Raw genomic sequence first — 18,910 nt, forward strand, 5'->3', positions numbered from 1 at the left:
GCAGAGTATTGAGCTTTTGCATGCCTTTTCTCTCTTTCTTTGAGAATCTTATTAGTGATATATTGAATACTAAAAAAATATTGTGAAGTGTAATGGTACTGGTATGAAAACTATGAGGTGTACTCTGGCACTTGTTACTGTGCAGACAATGTTCTGACATGGCGGGATGTGTGAATTCATTTTAGCATGACCCTGACTGACATGCTCCAGCTGTAGTTCTCAGTCCAATGCAGGGTTACTTGAAACAGAGTTGAAATGGAGTATTAGCTAATGTGCTGTGTGTGAACATGTTTTAACCCAACTTAATTGTCAGCAGTAGTACAGTAGACTTCCGTTAATTCGACACCGGTTAATTAGATTTTTCGCTTAACCCGTTTCCGACCGAAGGTTCCGGCAGGCGCTGATATGGGCAGGCGCCCTATGGGCTTCAACTCCCGTTATTTTGATTTCAAGATAGGCCACCGCCGAATAATGCGAATTTGACTTGTCAGCTTCGCCGCAGTACATGCGTGTTATGCGGTGAAGCTTACTAAGACTGGAAAGGGGCCACCGTGGCCGAACGTTCACAGTACGAGCACCCCGGTCACAGTACGAGCACCGCGACGCTGAATAACCGTGCTGGCAGCAATTCGTAGCTGTTTCTGACGTTTCTATATCTATTTGAGCCCTCGTTTAGCCCACCATACGTGTCTCGTTTATGACACCGTTGAAGGGGCCTAGTACGCGTTCCTTGATGATGCGCACGCACCGTGCAGCGACAAGCGAAGAAAACTAGAGGTCTATTCGAGTCACTGAATTGAACGAACCTTAGGTGTCTTGGGAAAGCTAGTGCAAAGGATGACGGTAAGACGAAAAATTCTGAAAGTCTAAGAGATGTTTGGGGCCAACAAAAGAGTATATTTAGAACTCTGGAGGCCTGCCATTAAGCTTATTAGGCATTCCAGTGCTCGTACTGTGACTGGAGACGGTTTATGTGCGCATGTATATTAAGCAACGCATGATATGTCTTGTAACAATGGCACCTGTTCCCACCTGGTATGCTTCATCGTGCAAGGATGTACTGTGGCGAAGCTAACTTTAAGGCAGATACTGCCAAGTGCATTAACGGCGTGTTTCGGCGTTTTTTTCTTTTTGTCTTTTGTTTAATTCGACCCGCCTGATAGTTCGACCACTTTCGTTGGTCCCTTCGCGGTCGAATTAACGAAAATCAACAACATAAAGTTTTTATAATTGGCCTGTCAACTGAAAAGCAGTTAACACAAGAAGACATCCCCAACACACGATGTGATGGAGATGACAGACTCACATGTGTGCTCTGTGAAACATATTTAATATGGAGAAGTTGTAGTACTGAATTTGGTGCACTGGGAGCTGCTGCCCATGCCCTCTCCATCCATCCGTTGTGATTATTCTAGTGAGCGCTCCTTTTTAATGGCTACTGTCATTGAATGCACAATTTGTAAATAATAGCCCTCCTCTTTACTCTCCCTCTCTCTCTTTGCTTGTGTGTAGAGCACTTGTTCTCAAATTTCTGTGTTTTACTATTTGGCCTGTTGGATGGCACTAAAGTAATATTGTAATTTTGTATGTGAAGTAATTTTGTACGCTCTTGTGATGGTGCAACAGTAAGTACCCACTTCGTAGGCAGTGCAAATATCTGAAAATTTTGAATAATGAATGAAAGATTGTCCTATTTGATTCGGTCCTTAAATCAAATAGTGCACACCAAGTGGCAGAGAACACTGCTTCACTCAGGGTACCAGTCCTTTTTTGTGAAACTGCAATCATTCGCACTAAAAATTGTTCACCCATGGCATTAGGAAATGGACATTTATTGGAACCATACTGAGTGTCTCTTGTAACTTGTGCCAAATTTTAAACATATGCAAGTGCCACAAAGCTGGACAGAACCAACGTAATGTTTACCGTCGCTTGAAGCAAGTCATACTATTTGTTGTATTTTGTCTAATTACATAATTAGTTATTGTTAATTAATCAATTTCTCAAATAGGGAATATTCAAAGCAAAAGTGTCTATCAGGAAATTGTAGACCATCCTGAAATAAATACCATCCAGCTTTCTCTTCCACAACATGTGCTAGATAAAACATTTTTCCAAGCCTGAAAGAAAGCTCATGAAATACGAACGGTGTTGTGCAACTACCGTAAAGTACCGCAGTAGCGCCCACCCCACTTTCTAGGTCTAGATATGGGCGCTTGTCTGGTCGAAGCAGTAAAAACCAAGATGGCGGCCAACGAAAAACTTCGAGGCAAGGCTACGGTGGCTACGGAATCGAAGAAAGCATGCTCATTTTCAAGTGGTAAATGATAGGGTACACCAGCACCTACTCATCGTCACTGAACCCAGTGAATGACTCCTCCGAGTCTGTGCAGAATAGGAGGTCAATCCATTCGTCGCTGACACTCGTGCAATGCAAGTGCCTGTCCTCACTGCTGTCCAACGTGATGCTGATCTCACACCACTTGAACGATTGCGTGACCATCTCTTCAGACACAGCAGCCCAAGCCGTCAAAACAGAGTTCAGCACGCCTTGGCGCGAAGGCTTCCGGAGGTTCTCTTTAGGAGTCTTCTCTCCCTTTGTCATTATCTTCACCCCCATCGGTCTTTCCCTGTCCACTGCAAGGAAGCGAATATCCCCGTAATCGCCCCTAGCGGTCTCGTAGCGACTGCAGTGGGTTGAATATTTTGGCTGATGCTTGGAAGTTTGGAAGGGGTGGGCGCTTAACCTATAATCTTCAGAATTCTGAAGTTTTGGAAATGTTAATACTAGGCACTTGTGCGACAGGTAGTGCAGGAAGGGCAGGTAGTAACTGCGGATCCGGATCATGAGACTTAAATAATCAGAAGAATAAGAATGGTTTGCGTTTGGCAAGCATTCTCAGATCATGAACAGCAGGTTGCCATTATCCCTCAAGAGAAAAGTGTATAACAGCTGTCTCTTACCAGTACTCACATACGGGGCAGAAACCTGGAGGCTTACGAAAAGGGTTCTACTTGAATTGAGGACGACGTGACGAGCTATGGAAAGAAGAATGATGGGTGTAACATTAAGGGATAAGAAAAGAGCAGATTGGGTGAGGGAACAAACACGAGTTAATGACATTTTAGTTGAAATCAAGAAAAGGAAATGGGCATGGGCAGGACATGTAATGAGGAGGGAAGGTAACCGATGGTCATTAATGGTAACAAACTGGATTCCAAGAGAAGGGAAGCGTAGCAGGGGGCTGTAGAAAGTGAAGTGGGCGGATGAGATTAAGAAGTTTGCAGTGACAACATGGCCACAATTAGTACATGACCGGGGTAGTTGGAGAAGTATGGGAGAGGCCTTTGCCCTGCAGTGGGCGTAACCAGGCTGATGATGATGATGATGATGATGTGCGAACCTGGGCACTTCCGTGGTAATTTACAGTGGTTGTGCAGCATTTTCTGAAGAGTTATGAACTTGTAAGTGGTCTGTTTATTTATTTCTAATGCTCTATTTGTGCTTCATGATGTGCAGTTTAAGAAAAAAATTATGGGATTTTACGGGCCAAAACCACAATCCGATTGAGGCACACTGTAGTGAGGAACTCCGGAATAATTTGGACCACCTGGGTTTCTTTAACGTGCACCTAAATTTAAGTACACAGGTGTTTTCGTAATTTGCCCCCATCGAAATGCGGCCGTCATGGCCAAGATTTGATCCCGAAACCTCATGCTTAGCAGCCCAACACCATAGCCACTAAACAACCATGGCGGGTGATGTCCAGCTTAATGGCAGAAACTTGCTAATGTGGTGGACATAAGGATACAACCATTGCTTTATATGCGTGATAAAACAAGGCTGTTCATTATTAAAAACTATAAAAGAAATATTCAATGTTTGATTCACTTTGATTCAGTTTCAAAAATTACTGTTTGCATACCTCTACAATTTTATAAATGTGAATAGATTTGTGCAATGAACTTTTCTTCTATATTGTTATTTCTGCAGTCTTTCTTAAAAGAGTTTTGAAGTTTTGCTGAAATCAAATGTGCTTGGTGGAAAGAAAATGAGAATTACTAGGAGACATTATAAAAAAATAAAAGTGTTACTCAGAGCTAGATAGCAGGTTTTTCTGCTGAATTCCAGTGCTACCTTTCTTGCTGCTCCTTTTATAGCCTGGCAGCTTTAGTCAATGTTTGCACAGAATTTGAGATATATTTTTTCCACTTGTAATATGTAATGGCTGGCATTCAAAGTAAAAACTTACTTATTTTAATCTGTTTCAGGGGTGACACGGTTGTGTTCATAGGGTCACATGCAGGCCGCTTTTGTGCCTTGAATGAGAAGTCCGGGGATTGCTTCTGGGAGATGTCAGTTGCTGACAGGATAGAGTCTTCAGCCACCCTTTCCACCTGTGGCAAATATGTTGCATTCGGTATGTATCTGGGATTTTCTTACCTTGCTCAGATAACACTGAGTGCATACATTTGTGAGGATTGACTGGCTTTATGCGAGTTGTTCATACTGCCTTTATACTGAGCACTTTAAGGAAAATTGTGAAGTGTTACCCAAATCAGGAATAGTTGGCCAGGTGATGTTGAAAACAGAAAATGATCTTGACAGCTCAATGTTTGCACTTTTCAAATGGCAACCTTGGGAAATGCAGTGAAGTTGGTGTGCCTGGGAAATGCAGGGTGAAGCTGCTGCAATGGTTCAGTTTGCAATCTCTAAGTGCTTCTGTGGCTTCTTTTTTTCTTCTGCCATGACAACATGATGATTGCGCTGCTAACTGATGCCAACTATGACAGTACTACCATAATTTTATATTGAGAGAAGATGGGAGAGGAGACCAGGGGGGGGGGGGTGATTGAATTGGAGTTATTGATCTGCAATCCCCAGGCTCTAATTTACAGAAAAGAAGTCTGGCTTAGTTGAGTAATCCTAGTAAGTTTACACTTCTACATGCATGTTTGCCTACTTTCTTTTGCCTTTATTGTGCACTGAACACACAGTAGGCTCCTATTAAGAAAAACTCGAAGGGAACGAGATTGTGTAGCATGCACGGTATTGTAGATAATGCTATGAATTTAACATGATTCTTCATCTACAGAACTCTAAACCATTTACACTAATCTATTTATTTATTGTTTACTTTTGGGAAATGCCTTCTCATTGTAGCCAACCATTAGTAATTCCAGTTACGAATAGTTTTGTAGAAGTTAATATCATCATTGTCAAAAAGCTGTTTCGGAAACAGATTTTGCAGAGACAGATGCAGATGCAGTACATGAGATTCATTTCTTCGTGCTCTGTTTGTCCTTTAGGTTGCTATGATCACCGCATTTACTGTGCTGATGTTGTGGATGGTAGTGTTAAGTGGGCGTTGAGCACTGGTGCAGAAGTCAAAAGCTCACCCACCACAAACAGGATCAACTGCTCATTCCTTTGTGGGTCTCATGATAAATGTCTTTACTGCATCAGTCAGAATGTGAGTAAGCCATTTTCTTCAATTGCACTATATTTAAAGGGCCCCTCACAAGGCCACAAATGTTGGTTATGCACTGGCAGTTGTTATGTGCCCTGTAGGGAGTGTTCTACCACGAGAATCTTTCTAATTGGCTCATTAATAGCAGAGATAGAAATATTTTTGAAGTGTCGCAACACCATGATTTCAGGAGGCAAGCTTCACTGCCAACATTGGCACTCTCTCTACTTGTCCCCTTCTAGCCTCTGCAAGTGAAATTCCTTTTCTGCGTTCTCCCATACCGGAGCCAGAGGATCATGTGGCGCATATGTGACAGTCCCGCCTTCTTTTAAAACGAAGCTTGCTTTGCCTTTTCCTTCAGCTTTCCCACTGCTGCTGCTGCTGCTGCTGCTGCAACAGTTGGCGGAGGCGGCAGCTCACCGAGTCGGGGTGGTTCAGAGCGTGTATATACATGGAAGGAGAGTGGCAGAGAAGAAAAGAGACGCGAGGAACTCATTTGGACCACACTGCGTCGAATGTGCACAACGCCCTCTGGAGCTCCCGGCTCATCGCCACATTAGCCTCTTGACAGCTGTAATTATCCGTGACCCCCCGCAAGCACTTACCTTTCTACCAACATGCAAGTCCAGAGGGAAGCTAAATAGAATGGAAGAGAGGAGGTGGGAGAGAAGGCAGAGAATGGGTAGAACCAACACATGTCGCGAAATGAGTGAATAACAGCCTTGCCACTCTTCTCTCCCAGTTACCATACAAATACAAGGGGGGGGGGGGGGGTTTAAGGAAAGGTCACGTGAGAAGGCAAGGAAACGCTGGACAAACTTAAGTTCAAGGTACGGTACGGTGGGTTTCTGCTATTTCTGAAAAACAAAACGATGCAAATATGTCTAGCGGACAACTTATGCAGGGTGTGCAGAAGCAGAGCTGCATTAATTAAAGCGAATTGCAGGGTCTAGGTGACACAGCGGAAGCGGTCGCACATCTCAAATCAATGCTTCTGTGCCCGCCGTGATAGCTTTGTGGCTATGGCATTGCTCGAGGTTGTGGATTTGACCGAGGCAGCCGTATTTCAATGGGGGCGAAATAAAAAATGCTCGTGCACATTTATTTAGGGACATGTTAACCCATTCGCTTCCGCCGCTTCATCCGCGTTCCGCGCGCTGACATCCGCGACATTTTCTGAGTGCGCGGCGCGACCGATGTCGCTGCAAACAAACCGCGATAACTTGCGCTAGAAAAGTCATGGCGTAAAAAAAATGGTTTTATTTTGCTCTCAAAGCACGCACACATTTTCGGAATTAGAAATTCTTTCGCGTATGATACATCTTAAAACACTCTGGCATGTGAAGTGCGACGTTACATTTTTCACACTCCCAACGGCTTTCACTTCTCTTCCCCTGTGCTTTGCAGACCACACATCTTCGAGACGGATTTTCTTTCACAGCATTGGGGAGTATCTGGCGAGGAAAATGCGCCCATTCAGAAGCTTCTAGCCGCATCGGTGATGGAGCCACAGCTGGTTTCCCTCTGCATTGATATCCTGGCAAAACAGTCTCTTCGACGATCTGTTCGTCAAGGTCCACCTTCCAATCCGTGTAGGACATTTTTTTCCCGGTTGCTTTTTGGAACAAGATATAGCTGTTATAAACAGCTAAATCCATAACATAAAAAAAATTTTTTCTGTATCCTTTGGCGTATCTGCGCATTATAGGAAAGGACGCCAGCTGCTGATCATGACGGTCAACGCCTCCCATGCCTGTATTATAGTCAAGCACAACACGAGGTTTCCGGATCGGTTGACCATCTCTTATTTTTTTGCACGAGTCAGTGAAGTCTGCAGCAGCGTGGACAGTGGAAAGCATTGTCACTGGTTTTTTGTCCTGCCATTTTGAAGCCATGATGCCATGGGAAAACACAGTAGAGCACTCACCCCGTTGCAAGTTCAATTTCTTGAAATCTTTCGGCATGTTTTTTCGGTGCAATCTCGCTGTACCAACAGCATTGGATCCTGAACCTTTGACACGTAGAAACAGGGACGGAGAACTATACCAATTGTCCACAAAAATGGTATGGCCATTTGGTAGGTACTCGCTTGCAAGTTCAATAACAACGGCCTCGCTGCACAACATTCCAGCCGTCGCAGGCGACTTGTCGCTCTTTCCGGTGTATATCGCAAATTTGAGGCAGTATCCACTGGTAGATTCGCAGATCTTGTAAAATTTTATGCCGAAGCGTGCTCTCTTAGACGGGTTGAACTGCACAAAGCAGAGTCTGCCTCGAAACTTCATGAGACTCTCATCCACTGCCAACTGCTCTTCTGGATAGTAGGAACTGGAGAAAGCTTCCAAGACATACTCGCTAACACTGAGCGCAGCTTCCACAGCCTATCCCCTTGTGCTTGGCCGCTACTGTCCGAGAAATGCAGGTATTTACAAAGGGCTTGATAACGCTGCCTTGGCATCAGGGATGGGAAGAACGGTGTGCTAATTACCGATCTGTGTGCCCAATATGACTGAATCGTGTTTTTCTTGACTTGGCCCATAAGCACACATACGGCGAAGAAAACCTTCATCTCACCTGGTGTTGTGGGAAACCAAGACCGATCGGGCGCTGAAGCCTGTTTCAGAACAGCAAATGCGTTCGATTCATCAGCGATCATCTGCCAGAAGTCTTCGCCGATCAAGCAGTTGAACGACGTCAAAGCTGTCGGATTTGCAGAGAGGGCTAACTGAACAGTTCTCTTCATTCCTGAATTCCCACTGAACAAACACTTTTCCACTTTCTTGTCGCTGTCAGTTGGATTCCACTTCCAGTCTTCTAACTTCGGTGCTTTTGCAGGCGGTGCGCAATCCACATCTGATGAGTTTGACTCGGCGTCAGAGCCTACATCCTCGTCGGACGAGTCACTTTCAGAATCGCTGCTTTGCAGGTCATCTACAACTACAGTGTCGTCGCTGTCGTCATCATCACTCGCAAATAAAACCGATTCAATCTCTGCCAGCGTGAGAGGCTTGCCTCGCCGCGTCGCCATGTTCGATTCAGAAACGCGGGCTTGGAAAATGCTTTTCTCCTTGTAAATATTTTAGAATCTTGCAGACAACTATCTCTACCTGGTGTAAAAAGTAGTAAACAAAAACCAGAAAACACTTTCATGTGGCGCCATCTCTTATTTATTGCGCTAACTAGCGGTTTTCAGTCGGACGGCGTTTCGCCGTCTTTTGCTACTTCGGCCCTTTCTCCACCGGACGGCGAATCGCCGTCTTTTGATGCGTATGGGTTAAAGAACAACATGGTGCCAAAATTAATACAGAGTGTGCCACTATAGCCTGCCTCATAATCCGATTGTGGTTTTGGCACATACAGCCCTATAATCCAATTCAGGTTTAATGCTCCTGCCACAATTCAATGTGCCATGGGAGGCAATGACAATGCTCAACCCTCTCAGAGGTTATGAAATATGGTGCACAACACCTCAAGCAAACACCTCTCCCTTTGTGTTTTGTTTACTATGCAGACAAACAACAGTGGTACACGCAAGGTAACGTTTAACGTCGACTCCACACTCTCGTGTTGACAAAACATTGAAAAAATTGGACATTTGCCGTCAGCATCACCACTAATTATTGTCAATAAAAGCAAACAGCAGAGAAAGCTTCGCTTACATTGATGCCCACAGTGCATGGGATCTGCATAACTTTTTTGCCACACGTTTTTGCTATGTGGTGCACTTCTGCTGAGAGTCTTGCACGCAAGCTGTTGTGTTTGTGTTGTTTTGTGCAGCACACGATTTTGCACACTGTGCACGAGAACACGTGACTAGTGGTATAAGTCAGTGCTACGCAAGCACTGAGGCAGAGGAAAACGGATCAAAGAACACGATTATGCACTGGAACCCAGTAGGAAATCGGAAATGTTTTCGTTTTCTGTGCATGCAACTGCACGAAGTGGGAACAAGCAGACGAAACGAAGTACGTACCTGTTGCTACAGCATGGAGTAAAACAAAGACTCGCAGACATTCGGTTTGTAAATTTTATTTCTCTAATCTTTTAAATCATCTGTTGAAGCAACAGATCAAGCAAATAACTGATGTTGCTTTGAATAATTCTCGAAATCACGCGTCACTGTGAGTGGCGTCACAGCACTGCCATTTACATAGACACTTGTGCGATTGTGCAAATCTCCAGCTGGGAGCGTGGCACCCACGAGTAGAAGGGCGTACAACATTTATTTCGGAATTTCAGGTATTTTTGTGGTGCGTAGCAGCGTAATACTTTGCAGGCATGATCATTATCGCACATTGTATGCACTGTGCTTGTCAGTCTAAGATGGCTAAACCTGGTGAAGGGCCCTTTGAGGAGTTGATTTATCATAAATTTCAATGTGCAGCGCAAGCATACAGGATGGGAAGTACACATCAGGTGCACATCTTGCCTCTTTGTGTCTGAAGTGCTCTAACAAAGAGCACAGCACAGAGTGGTGCAAACACATAAAAATGGTATTTATTACTCCTTGTATAACAATGCCAGCTAGACGAAATACATACAAGGAATAGTTCCTCAATGACACACACTGAGGAATAGAATAAATTTGGCTCGCAATGCAAGGTTACCAAGTGAATGTTCACCCATGTGTGACACTGCCACCTAAGTTATTCGCGGGTACAGCCTTGGAATGGAAGGACGTCTGAACGATTGTGTTCGCTCACGTTGACGCTGCACTCCAAAGCCAAAAGAGGAACCTTCCATGGAACTATCCTGCAAAAGAGCACCAACAAGTGCGTGGCTGGTCCGTACGTGCCAACATCCCATAGCCAAATGGTTGGAATCAAGTTCCTCGCACACCCATGTTATCCACACTGTCAGGTGGTGCTCGCGTCAGCACAGTCACACCATCTCCCATCACAGTTGCGCAACATTAACTCCGACTTCCACTGTCACATCTGTATAATGTAGGGAAACGGGTCACGAATCAGGGGTCAAGGAATTCTAGCATTCCCACAAAGTTGAGCAGTGTCATTACGATTGTTTGGAATTATACGCAAAATCTCCTTAGTCTTCTTAAACAATATGCCTCCTACTAGTATAGCTATCAGCGATTAAATGATTGCCATGTACTCGTTGCCTTCCTCTCATTTTTATCATCTGAAGCAGCATTCGAAGCTGTGCCACTATGCCAATAGGAAATTTTGCCTGCCACATTCTATCCCCCAATCTGCATGAACACTGAAGTGTGACTTCAGGTGATGGTGCCACCCAATCTCATAGGCTATGGTGTCAACATAGTGCCATCATTCTCTGGCACCAGATGGGGCCACTGCCTTATCATAGATAAAACTTTTTTTGCTTCTCTCACAGGCACTGTTTAGTCATTGATATGTTACAAAATTCAGCCAATGGCCATCATGTTCATTAGTGCATAGAAATGTGGACGAAAAGCTGCTGGTATTTCAGAAAGTTGAAGAAAAGAGCAGTCTCATGAGTAGAGGTCTGCGAATATACTTGAAATTTCATGTGCAAATTGAATAGAGTTTGCTAATCGATTCATATTCAATTCGAGAATTCGCTATTTGATGTTGTTGAATATACTTTTCTGTTCAAGTATAAAAATGAACTATTTTCGAGTCGTAGGAAGAACAATGCAAGTAATGACTGTTACGGATGATCCTGCGGCAGGAGAGACAAGGTTGTTGCGAAGAGGCACCAGTTTCCAAGCAAGCACATGGAGCAGATAACTTCTGCTGAATAATTTCCACTTATTCGATAGGATGCTTTGCCCTTATGCAGCTTACAAGTATGCTGTCTGGTGTTAAGCACAGCAATTTATTGTGTGGCCAATTTCACCTTGTTTGCATCCCTTTGTGATGATGTGCAGTGCTATACTATTTCACTTGGATCCTCAAACAAACACGACACACTACATGTGTCTGGTGACCTGCTGTTATATTGTTTTATTACTGTCATTATCATGGTGTGCCAGGTGCGATCGCCTTCCAGTTGTTTCTCGCTTACAATCTGACTACTTGGCAGGACACCCAGTTATGAATAGCATTACGTGTATCAAATAATGAAATCAGATTTTGTTTACTAAACAGACTCTACATAACTTTTATACTTCACTTTGACTAAAGATTAGAAATTAAATTAATGTCATTTTTCTCGAATACAGTGTTCAATTGGAATATTTCTGTTTTCGAACACTTTTACTTTTGAGCAAAATGTAGCGTCTGTGTAATGCGTACAAGGACCTTTTGCTCATATTTTAATGTCAGCATGATCTAGCAACTCATCAAGTTTACTTATTATGTTCAATAATTGTTGCAGGGCTCCATTAAGTAGTTAACAGTATGTCGTAGGTTGCATGGTATTCATGAAACGTCTTTAATCATGCATTGTCTTTTAGACTGGTAACCTCCTTTGGAAGCAGCGCCTTTCAGAAGGAAGCATCTTTGCATCCCCATCTGTTTCATATGAGCCATACCAAATATACGGAGCAACTCTCGATGGACTGGTTGCAGCTTTGTCTCCTGTAAGTTATCTATGAATATAATCTGCCATGCCCAGCATTTTTACTTGCACACTGTACAAGTTTTAATGTGCTTAGGTCATTGTTGCATAGCTTTATGATTATTCAGGTGACAGCAATCACTCAAGCGCCTAAAGGCCCACAGCATTATGCTGTTACCATCAGCAATTTTAACTGGTATCGTTATTGGAAGACAAACAACTATTTGTCACTTCGTAGTGGCATCACATACAGAGTGTTGAACTGAAAAAAAATTCAGTTTCAGTTTATATGTGGGTTCTATGCACTCCAATTTCATTCCAGTTTGGAGAAATAAAACTTTATAACAATTCGTGAAGTGTTTTGCAACACTGAACCGGTTTGCAAACCGGTTCGGCACAGAAAACTTTATCTTGTCCTATGATGGTGAAACACTACACAGTGCTATTGACTTGTCCATATGGCGCATGAGCAGGTATTGTCAGGAGGTGAAAGAAATTGACTCGCTGGCCCATGGCTGTGTTAGAAATTTATAGAAGCATTCGAAGAGTGAAATCTTCTAATCGAATTGAATACAAATATTAAAAAAAGATGACCGTTGAATATTGAATCAAATATTGAATTGAATATCGAGTACTCACAATTTCTAGAAGAGAAAGTGAAATGAAAAGTTTTATGAAGTCTGTTTGGCAACAAAAGGCATGTCTACATTATTTAATACATGTACACCAGATGTGATACAGTAGAATCACATTTGATGCACAGTGACAATAAAAGTAATGAAAAGGAGGAAGGTCACGTCCTAGATGCATTTAGTAGGGAGTAGTGCTCGTTGAAAGAGCTAAAAGCAATACTACAGCCTCAGGCATCATTTTGAAGGAATCCAAACTTGTTGAGATAGGTCAAATAATAAATTGCTTTGTCTAGATCAAGACAGCAAATTCATAGGATGCCTAAGATGAGACATGCTCACTTGATGGCTAGTAACTATTGTGCACAAGTGACATCATACGTGTGTTTGCTTAGGAACTCGATCATCTGCGCAACTGTGGTCCTGCTAAACCAGAATCAGTCAGACAAGTCTCCATTTTCATCAATCTCTTTGCCTGTAGACTGCAAGAACTGTTGTTGTTCCTTATGATATTTGAATCAACTATAAGAATTGGCCTTGAGGATGCAGTATAAATCCGGGTGTTGAGATGCCAACAATGCGAAGAGCGGCCAGTGGCCGCCCGGTTCTGTGCTCGATCCCTTTTCTTTTCTTTGTACACCTTTTCTATGCTTTTCTTTGTCAAAGAGAGTACCCACATTCACATTGTATTACTTAAATTACAACCCCGAACTTCTAGTCTGGAGTAATGTATGAAGCTAGTTATTGACATCTAGCTCAGTTTACTGCTTTTAAAATAATTTGAGTAGGTTAGGGCATTGATGTTTCTGAACGATGAACTAGGACAGTTTGTGCTAAGTACTGCGGCACTCTTTCTTATGCAACTGCATGTGGCACGGAGTCTCGCACTGACTAAATGCAGACAAAAAAGTCCAAATCACGCAATTGTGCCCAGGAAAGATTTGAAAGATCAAAGAGCACTGTAATTTGCTTGGAAGCCACAAACATGCATTGAACCATGGCACACACAAAAAAAATCAAATTTCTTGTGCCATTAAGTGCCGTTGTTGCGCACTGAGATGATGACTGCATTCATTTTAGCGACCACAGTGTTATTCTTACAAGAAGCCGTACTGATTAACTCGTTGGTTTCCCTTTTTTCCCTTCTCAAGAACAGAGTCATTCATGCTCTTTGTGTATCCTGGCGTGTGCGTTTTCTCTTTATCGAGCAGTATTAGCACGCTGGCCTATAATGGTCGAATCGGGAGCTTCAACAGAAACAGTCATTCTATAGAGTCCCTGCGGTGTCGACGGTTTTCGCCGTGGGACTGAATTGGTATGGCCGAGTTCAGAAGTGTGAGCGCCCCTGCCTAGGTTTATCCCTTTTCTCACAAGCACACAACACAACTTGTGAGTCGTAATAATCTGCCTGTGGGTGTACCGACTGAAGAAGTAAATATTTCGAAAAATCGCTTATCTATTGAGCGCCTATATATGCTATTGAACACCCTATGTGCTTGAACCATTTTGTGTCAAACCGGTAACTGTTATTATTTTTTTTAGATTCAGGCTTGCATCAGGTCGAGGCACATTCTAGGAATATTGGTTTGGGTTCAGTTCCGGCTAATATTCCAGTTCAGCTTTGGTTTGATTTCCTGGTCACATATGGACAGAAGGCATGCACAGCTTGAACTTTTGAGCAATTTTTTAGCAGTCTTTGGCTCTATGAAACAAAGAACTCACTGCTGGCAAATGTGATGATCACAATCAGCGTTCCTCGAGTGCAGTTTAGTACATGCAGCTAATATCTAATGGCATCGTCATCTTTTGTAATTCAGATGTGCTAATCGTGGCAGTTCCAGAAAACCTGCAAGTGTTGCAAGGAAAGGATAATGGAAAGTGAGTGCCCCCTGCCGTAGGCGTGAGGAATCGTTCGGGGCGCTGAGTGCGAGAGTATTTGTGTGGAAAACATTCCCAGTTGTTGCCTTGTTGCTACTTGTGCCATCGAGTTTGATTGCTTGAAATTAAGCTTGTGTTGTTTGTTTAGTCGTCTTACGTCGTATATTTTGAAAATGATGGAGGAATACTGCATTCCATTTTCTTTTTTGGACATGGGATGCATTTGTGACATCGCGATGCTCAATCGCCAGCAACAAGGCGTGAAGCTCCCTCCACTCAATAACTGCCACCGTCCGTCAGGCCCATCGTAGTTGGGCATTTAAAAAAGAGCATTATGTGGAGAACATTGTGCTCAATCTGAGCGCCAGTGACCCACAAGTGGGTCTTGTTCGGGAAGCTTGCACCTGCCCCATTGGATTTGACGTCTGTAGATTCACTTTTGCTTTTCGCTTCCTGCAGTGTTGTAGAAGCTGAACTATACGCATTACAATGTACATTTGGTGCTGAGCAAACTGCTACATGTCTGTAATAAAAGAAAGCTAAAATGAAGCCCAGGGATGAACTGGAGTGGCTTGGGTAGACGCTAACAAAAGCAACCTGTCGCATCGTCGGCTGTCAAAACAGGCTACATTGCATCAGCTAGTTTTTGCTTCATATCGCTCACTTATATCGCACTTCGAGTGGCAGCATAGAATAATCGCCGACTTAACACCAAATTTTCCAACAGATTGCATTTATGTCATATAACTCGTCGCATCAAGTAGTCAATCTATGTGCTATCGGATGTGTAGTGACGTGCGAGATGGTATGACATGATTTTCAGAATATTCGTTAGCAAATACGGTTCTTGATTTTCATTTGCTCTCGCAATAAAAATGTGTGTGTTAGCTGGCGTGCACACACGCACATGGTTTGCGCCCGCGAGACGCCGGCAGAGCGAGCCTGCGAGCTCAGAGCTAGGAGCGTACACCGAGCACAAGAGAACGCTCTGAAACCACTAGCCAATGCCGTCGCACGCATGCCACACCGAAATCCTACTTCACCATCATTAAGGTGCTGTTACACGCCTCTTTATCCATGCAACGACCGTGCGGCTGCACTGCAGCCTGACCGGAAGTTCAGGTGTATGTGAAAACAGTTAGCACATAGTGAGAGTGACTAGAAAAGTTTGAAGGCCGGCCTAAAATTGAAGAAAGGCAAATATTAATACAAAGGATTCATTACAGGCCAGAATTCATGATGTATACTTGTTATAAAGTGCTCACTATGAATCCGAATCCCTGAGTGCTCGTTTGGTTACCACACTGAGCGGTCCGCATTCAACCACTTTACGGCATTCACCCATGACGCTCTCTTTAGCGGGTACCACTACTCGGATGGAAACAACTAAAAAACAAAAACAACATTATTCTTGCCGCAATAATTTGTAGATCCATATGCGATGCAGTACGCTGGCATAGCATTCAGAAACGTGGACACGGGAGCTTGCTTGAGCATCCCGGAATGCCCAGCCAGATGGGAAGTCCTCTGCTAGCTTTCCAACTGTATAGGGGCTGCTCACACATGCACAGCAACTTTTTTGCAATGTATTCATTAGGCACTCGCCCCTGACATTGTGAGGTACGATTCCATTGCATACGTCACTGAAGTAAAGGAAAGTAGACGTGACAAATTTGGCATTTTGTCGGGAGGTCATTGAAAACTGCAATCCGCAGGCCCTCCCTCTATCTGCTAGTGCTCTTAGGCTTGTTTCGCTGCGAGCACACTGAATGTTGTCATTGGTGGTCCTATTCACACAAATATTCATAGAGTGTCCGTTCAGTTACGTTGAAACATTTAGAGAATTAAATGTTGAATTAAAGGTGTCACAGATTTTTCTGGCCTGGTTGTGTGCATTTAGTGTCAAGTGGTGGAAGCAGTTTCATTGCTAGCATTTTAAGTGAAACTTAGCTGTTGTATTATGTGTTATGTAAATCATGACATAATTAATGTATATACCAAAACCATCATAATTCTGCTTGATAATTAGAACACTACTGCATGGTTACACAGAAACAGTGGTTGCAATGAACGAAAAGTTGGCCAGCTTTGTTATAGTGGTAGCAGTAGTAGTCCTAATATTGTTATTTGTGAGCAGCTTGCCTAAACAAAAAGTGCAATAAAATACACACAAATAAAATGAGTGGACACACATGAGTGTAAACTTTAACAGATGTCTCTATTGCACTTGAACATTTGAACACTTGAACAACATGCCTTACCTAACTGGTGAAAGCTCAATGCTTATGAAGGGCACTTTGTTTGGTTTGGTGCATGGGTAATGTATTTTCAGGAACACGGAGCTCTGCTATGGATTTGCAAACTGGGCAAGCCTATCTTCTCTTCACCTGCTGTTTGTGACAGTGGAGTGGGAATTTGCTGTGTTGACGGCAAAATTTTCTTCCTTGATCATTTGAATGGCTGCAAGGTGAGCGGTAATGTACCTTAGTTCGTTTAAAAACTTGCTGTTGTTCCAGCAGCCTAATAGGTACTAGTGCAGCAACATCAAACTGGTTTTGCATAAAAACAGTTATCCGGTTATTCGATTCACCGGTTATACGAATTTCAAAACCGGATAACCGGAGTGATCGGTTATTCGGCTGGTTATTCGGTTACCAGTAACCGGATATTCGGATAGCCGGTTATTCGGATACCCTGATATTTGTTCATCTGTACTTGTGCCCAAATTACCTCTCTTTCTCTTTGTATTAGATGTGTAGTTATTATTGCAACCGCTTGTGCAAACACAATATCCTGTCTCGTTAACCTTACCTTTCATTCTTAAATTTATCTTTCCAAATTGCTGTGCTCTCTAAAATAGTACTACAGTTCTCCCCCTGAAATTATTCCAAGCACCAGCTATTTTAGTCAAAGTGCCAGTCAGTTTAATCCCAGCGCCAAATAATTTATTCTACGTGCCACGTATTTTAATCCTAAGGCCAGTGAATTTAATCCAAAGTAAAGATGCATTTGCAGAGGCGTTATAGAAGTTCAAAAGAATGACAAAATGTTGTAATTTTGCATGTTGGTAAAGTTTCTGACCGACACTGTTTTTGTCTGTATGCAGCTGTGGACGGCAGAAACTGGTGGTCCAATATTCTCAACACTTTCAGTGTCCACTGGTGATGGAGGCCCATCTCTAATCGTTGGGTGCCATGATAACCATGTCTACAAACTTTCTAGTAAAGACGGGAGTGTGCTTTGGAAGACCCTTCTCAATGCACCTGTCTATTCAACATTATTTTGTTTCAATAATGAGGAGACTTATGTTGGTGCAAGCACGCAAGGAAACTTGTGTATAATTGACAGTCACCGTGGAGAAGTGCTCAGCTCATACCATTTCGACAATGAAGTCTTCTCATCGCCAGTTGTGCTTGAAGATGACATTATTGTTGGCTGCAGGGACAATTATGTGTACTGCCTTCATTTTGAAAGTAAATATTTGAGCTGACAGAGAGATTCCAATATGTGTCTGTCAATGTAGCATAAAAAGCAAAGCATGGTGTGCTTTTAGGGTATTACTTTGTTTCTCCACTTATAATTCAGTCTGCATGTTAAGAACAAGTGTGTGTTGGTAGTGTCTTCATATGTGGTATGTTCAATACCCCCGGCGTTCATGAAACTGGTGCCGGAAAAGTTCCGCCGGTGCCAGTATTATGCATAAGTGGTGCAGCAGGTATTGGTTCAGCATGTTGCAGGCGCTTTTGAATGGAGCACTGAGGTGTACGTCAGTCCACCTCAGTGCTCAGACGTCAGTCCAAATGTTTAAAGGTGCGTTTTGTTTCGTCCCAGTCGCCATGTCTTTCTCAAATGAGCAGAAGGAAAACGTGACCCTTGCCTTGGCAGCTGCAAATGGCAACAAGAGGAAGGCCGCAAATATATATCAGTCATGGAAGTGTGGCGGTAGACCAAATGCATTGACTGTCATCAGTAATTATGAGAACCTCAGACAAACCGGCAGCTTCAAGAAACAGCGGCGAAGGATTCCATCTTTGAGTTCTAGCCTACGCACAGATATTCTACCATTTATGGCCTCAAGCCCTCATGCTAGCGTGTGGGACTTGGCCACCCAGGTACCAATTTACATGTCATCAGTTTGGAGGATTCTAAATGACAGCCGTTCACCTGTACCACCTTAACCAGCACCAATGCTTGGAAGATAAGGACCTGTAGAATCGCCTAGATTTCTTGAATTGGGTTCTCACAAAAGCTGATGTGTCACCGGACTTTTTGAGCAACATCATGTGCACAGATGAAGCCAATTTTCGCAGAAACGTCAAGGTAAATTTGCATAATGCATACTATTGGAGTGACTCCAATGCACTCTGGGTAAAGCGCAATCGGCACCAGTACCAGTGGTCGCTCAATGTGCGGTTCGGTATTTGCGCCGGT

General features: G+C 43.3%; 2 protein-coding genes across 5 annotated transcripts in view; one reads left to right on the forward strand and one right to left on the reverse strand.

Annotated features, from left to right (window-relative positions):
* Positions 1-17,973, forward strand: part of LOC126535839 (beta-alanine-activating enzyme-like) — a 37,466-nt gene extending 19,493 nt beyond the window's left edge. For 2 of the 4 annotated variants that reach the window (XM_050182675.3, XM_055073459.2), the window contains 5 exons: positions 4,273-4,421; positions 5,311-5,474; positions 11,869-11,994; positions 16,812-16,946; positions 17,586-17,973. In XM_050182675.3, coding sequence (XP_050038632.1) covers positions 4,273-4,421; positions 5,311-5,474; positions 11,869-11,994; positions 16,812-16,946; positions 17,586-17,969 — 958 coding nt within the window. In that variant the 3' untranslated portion in view covers positions 17,970-17,973. Of the gene's footprint in view, positions 1-4,272; positions 4,422-5,310; positions 5,475-5,832; positions 6,045-11,868; positions 11,995-16,811; positions 16,947-17,585 lie in introns of those variants that run through there. The other 2 variants (XM_055073460.2, XM_055073458.2) reach the window with 2 other exon arrangements.
* Positions 6,714-11,090, reverse strand: LOC126535832 (piggyBac transposable element-derived protein 4-like). The gene has a single exon (XM_050182667.2). It carries the CDS (start codon positions 7,754-7,756, stop codon positions 6,767-6,769), a length of 990 nt encoding a protein of 329 aa, XP_050038624.1. The 5' UTR covers positions 7,757-11,090; the 3' UTR covers positions 6,714-6,766.
* Positions 17,974-18,910: the final 937 nt, after the last annotated feature.

Source organism: Dermacentor andersoni, chromosome 4 (genome assembly GCF_023375885.2).
Source record: "Dermacentor andersoni chromosome 4, qqDerAnde1_hic_scaffold, whole genome shotgun sequence".
NCBI lineage: Eukaryota > Metazoa > Arthropoda > Arachnida > Ixodida > Ixodidae > Dermacentor > Dermacentor andersoni.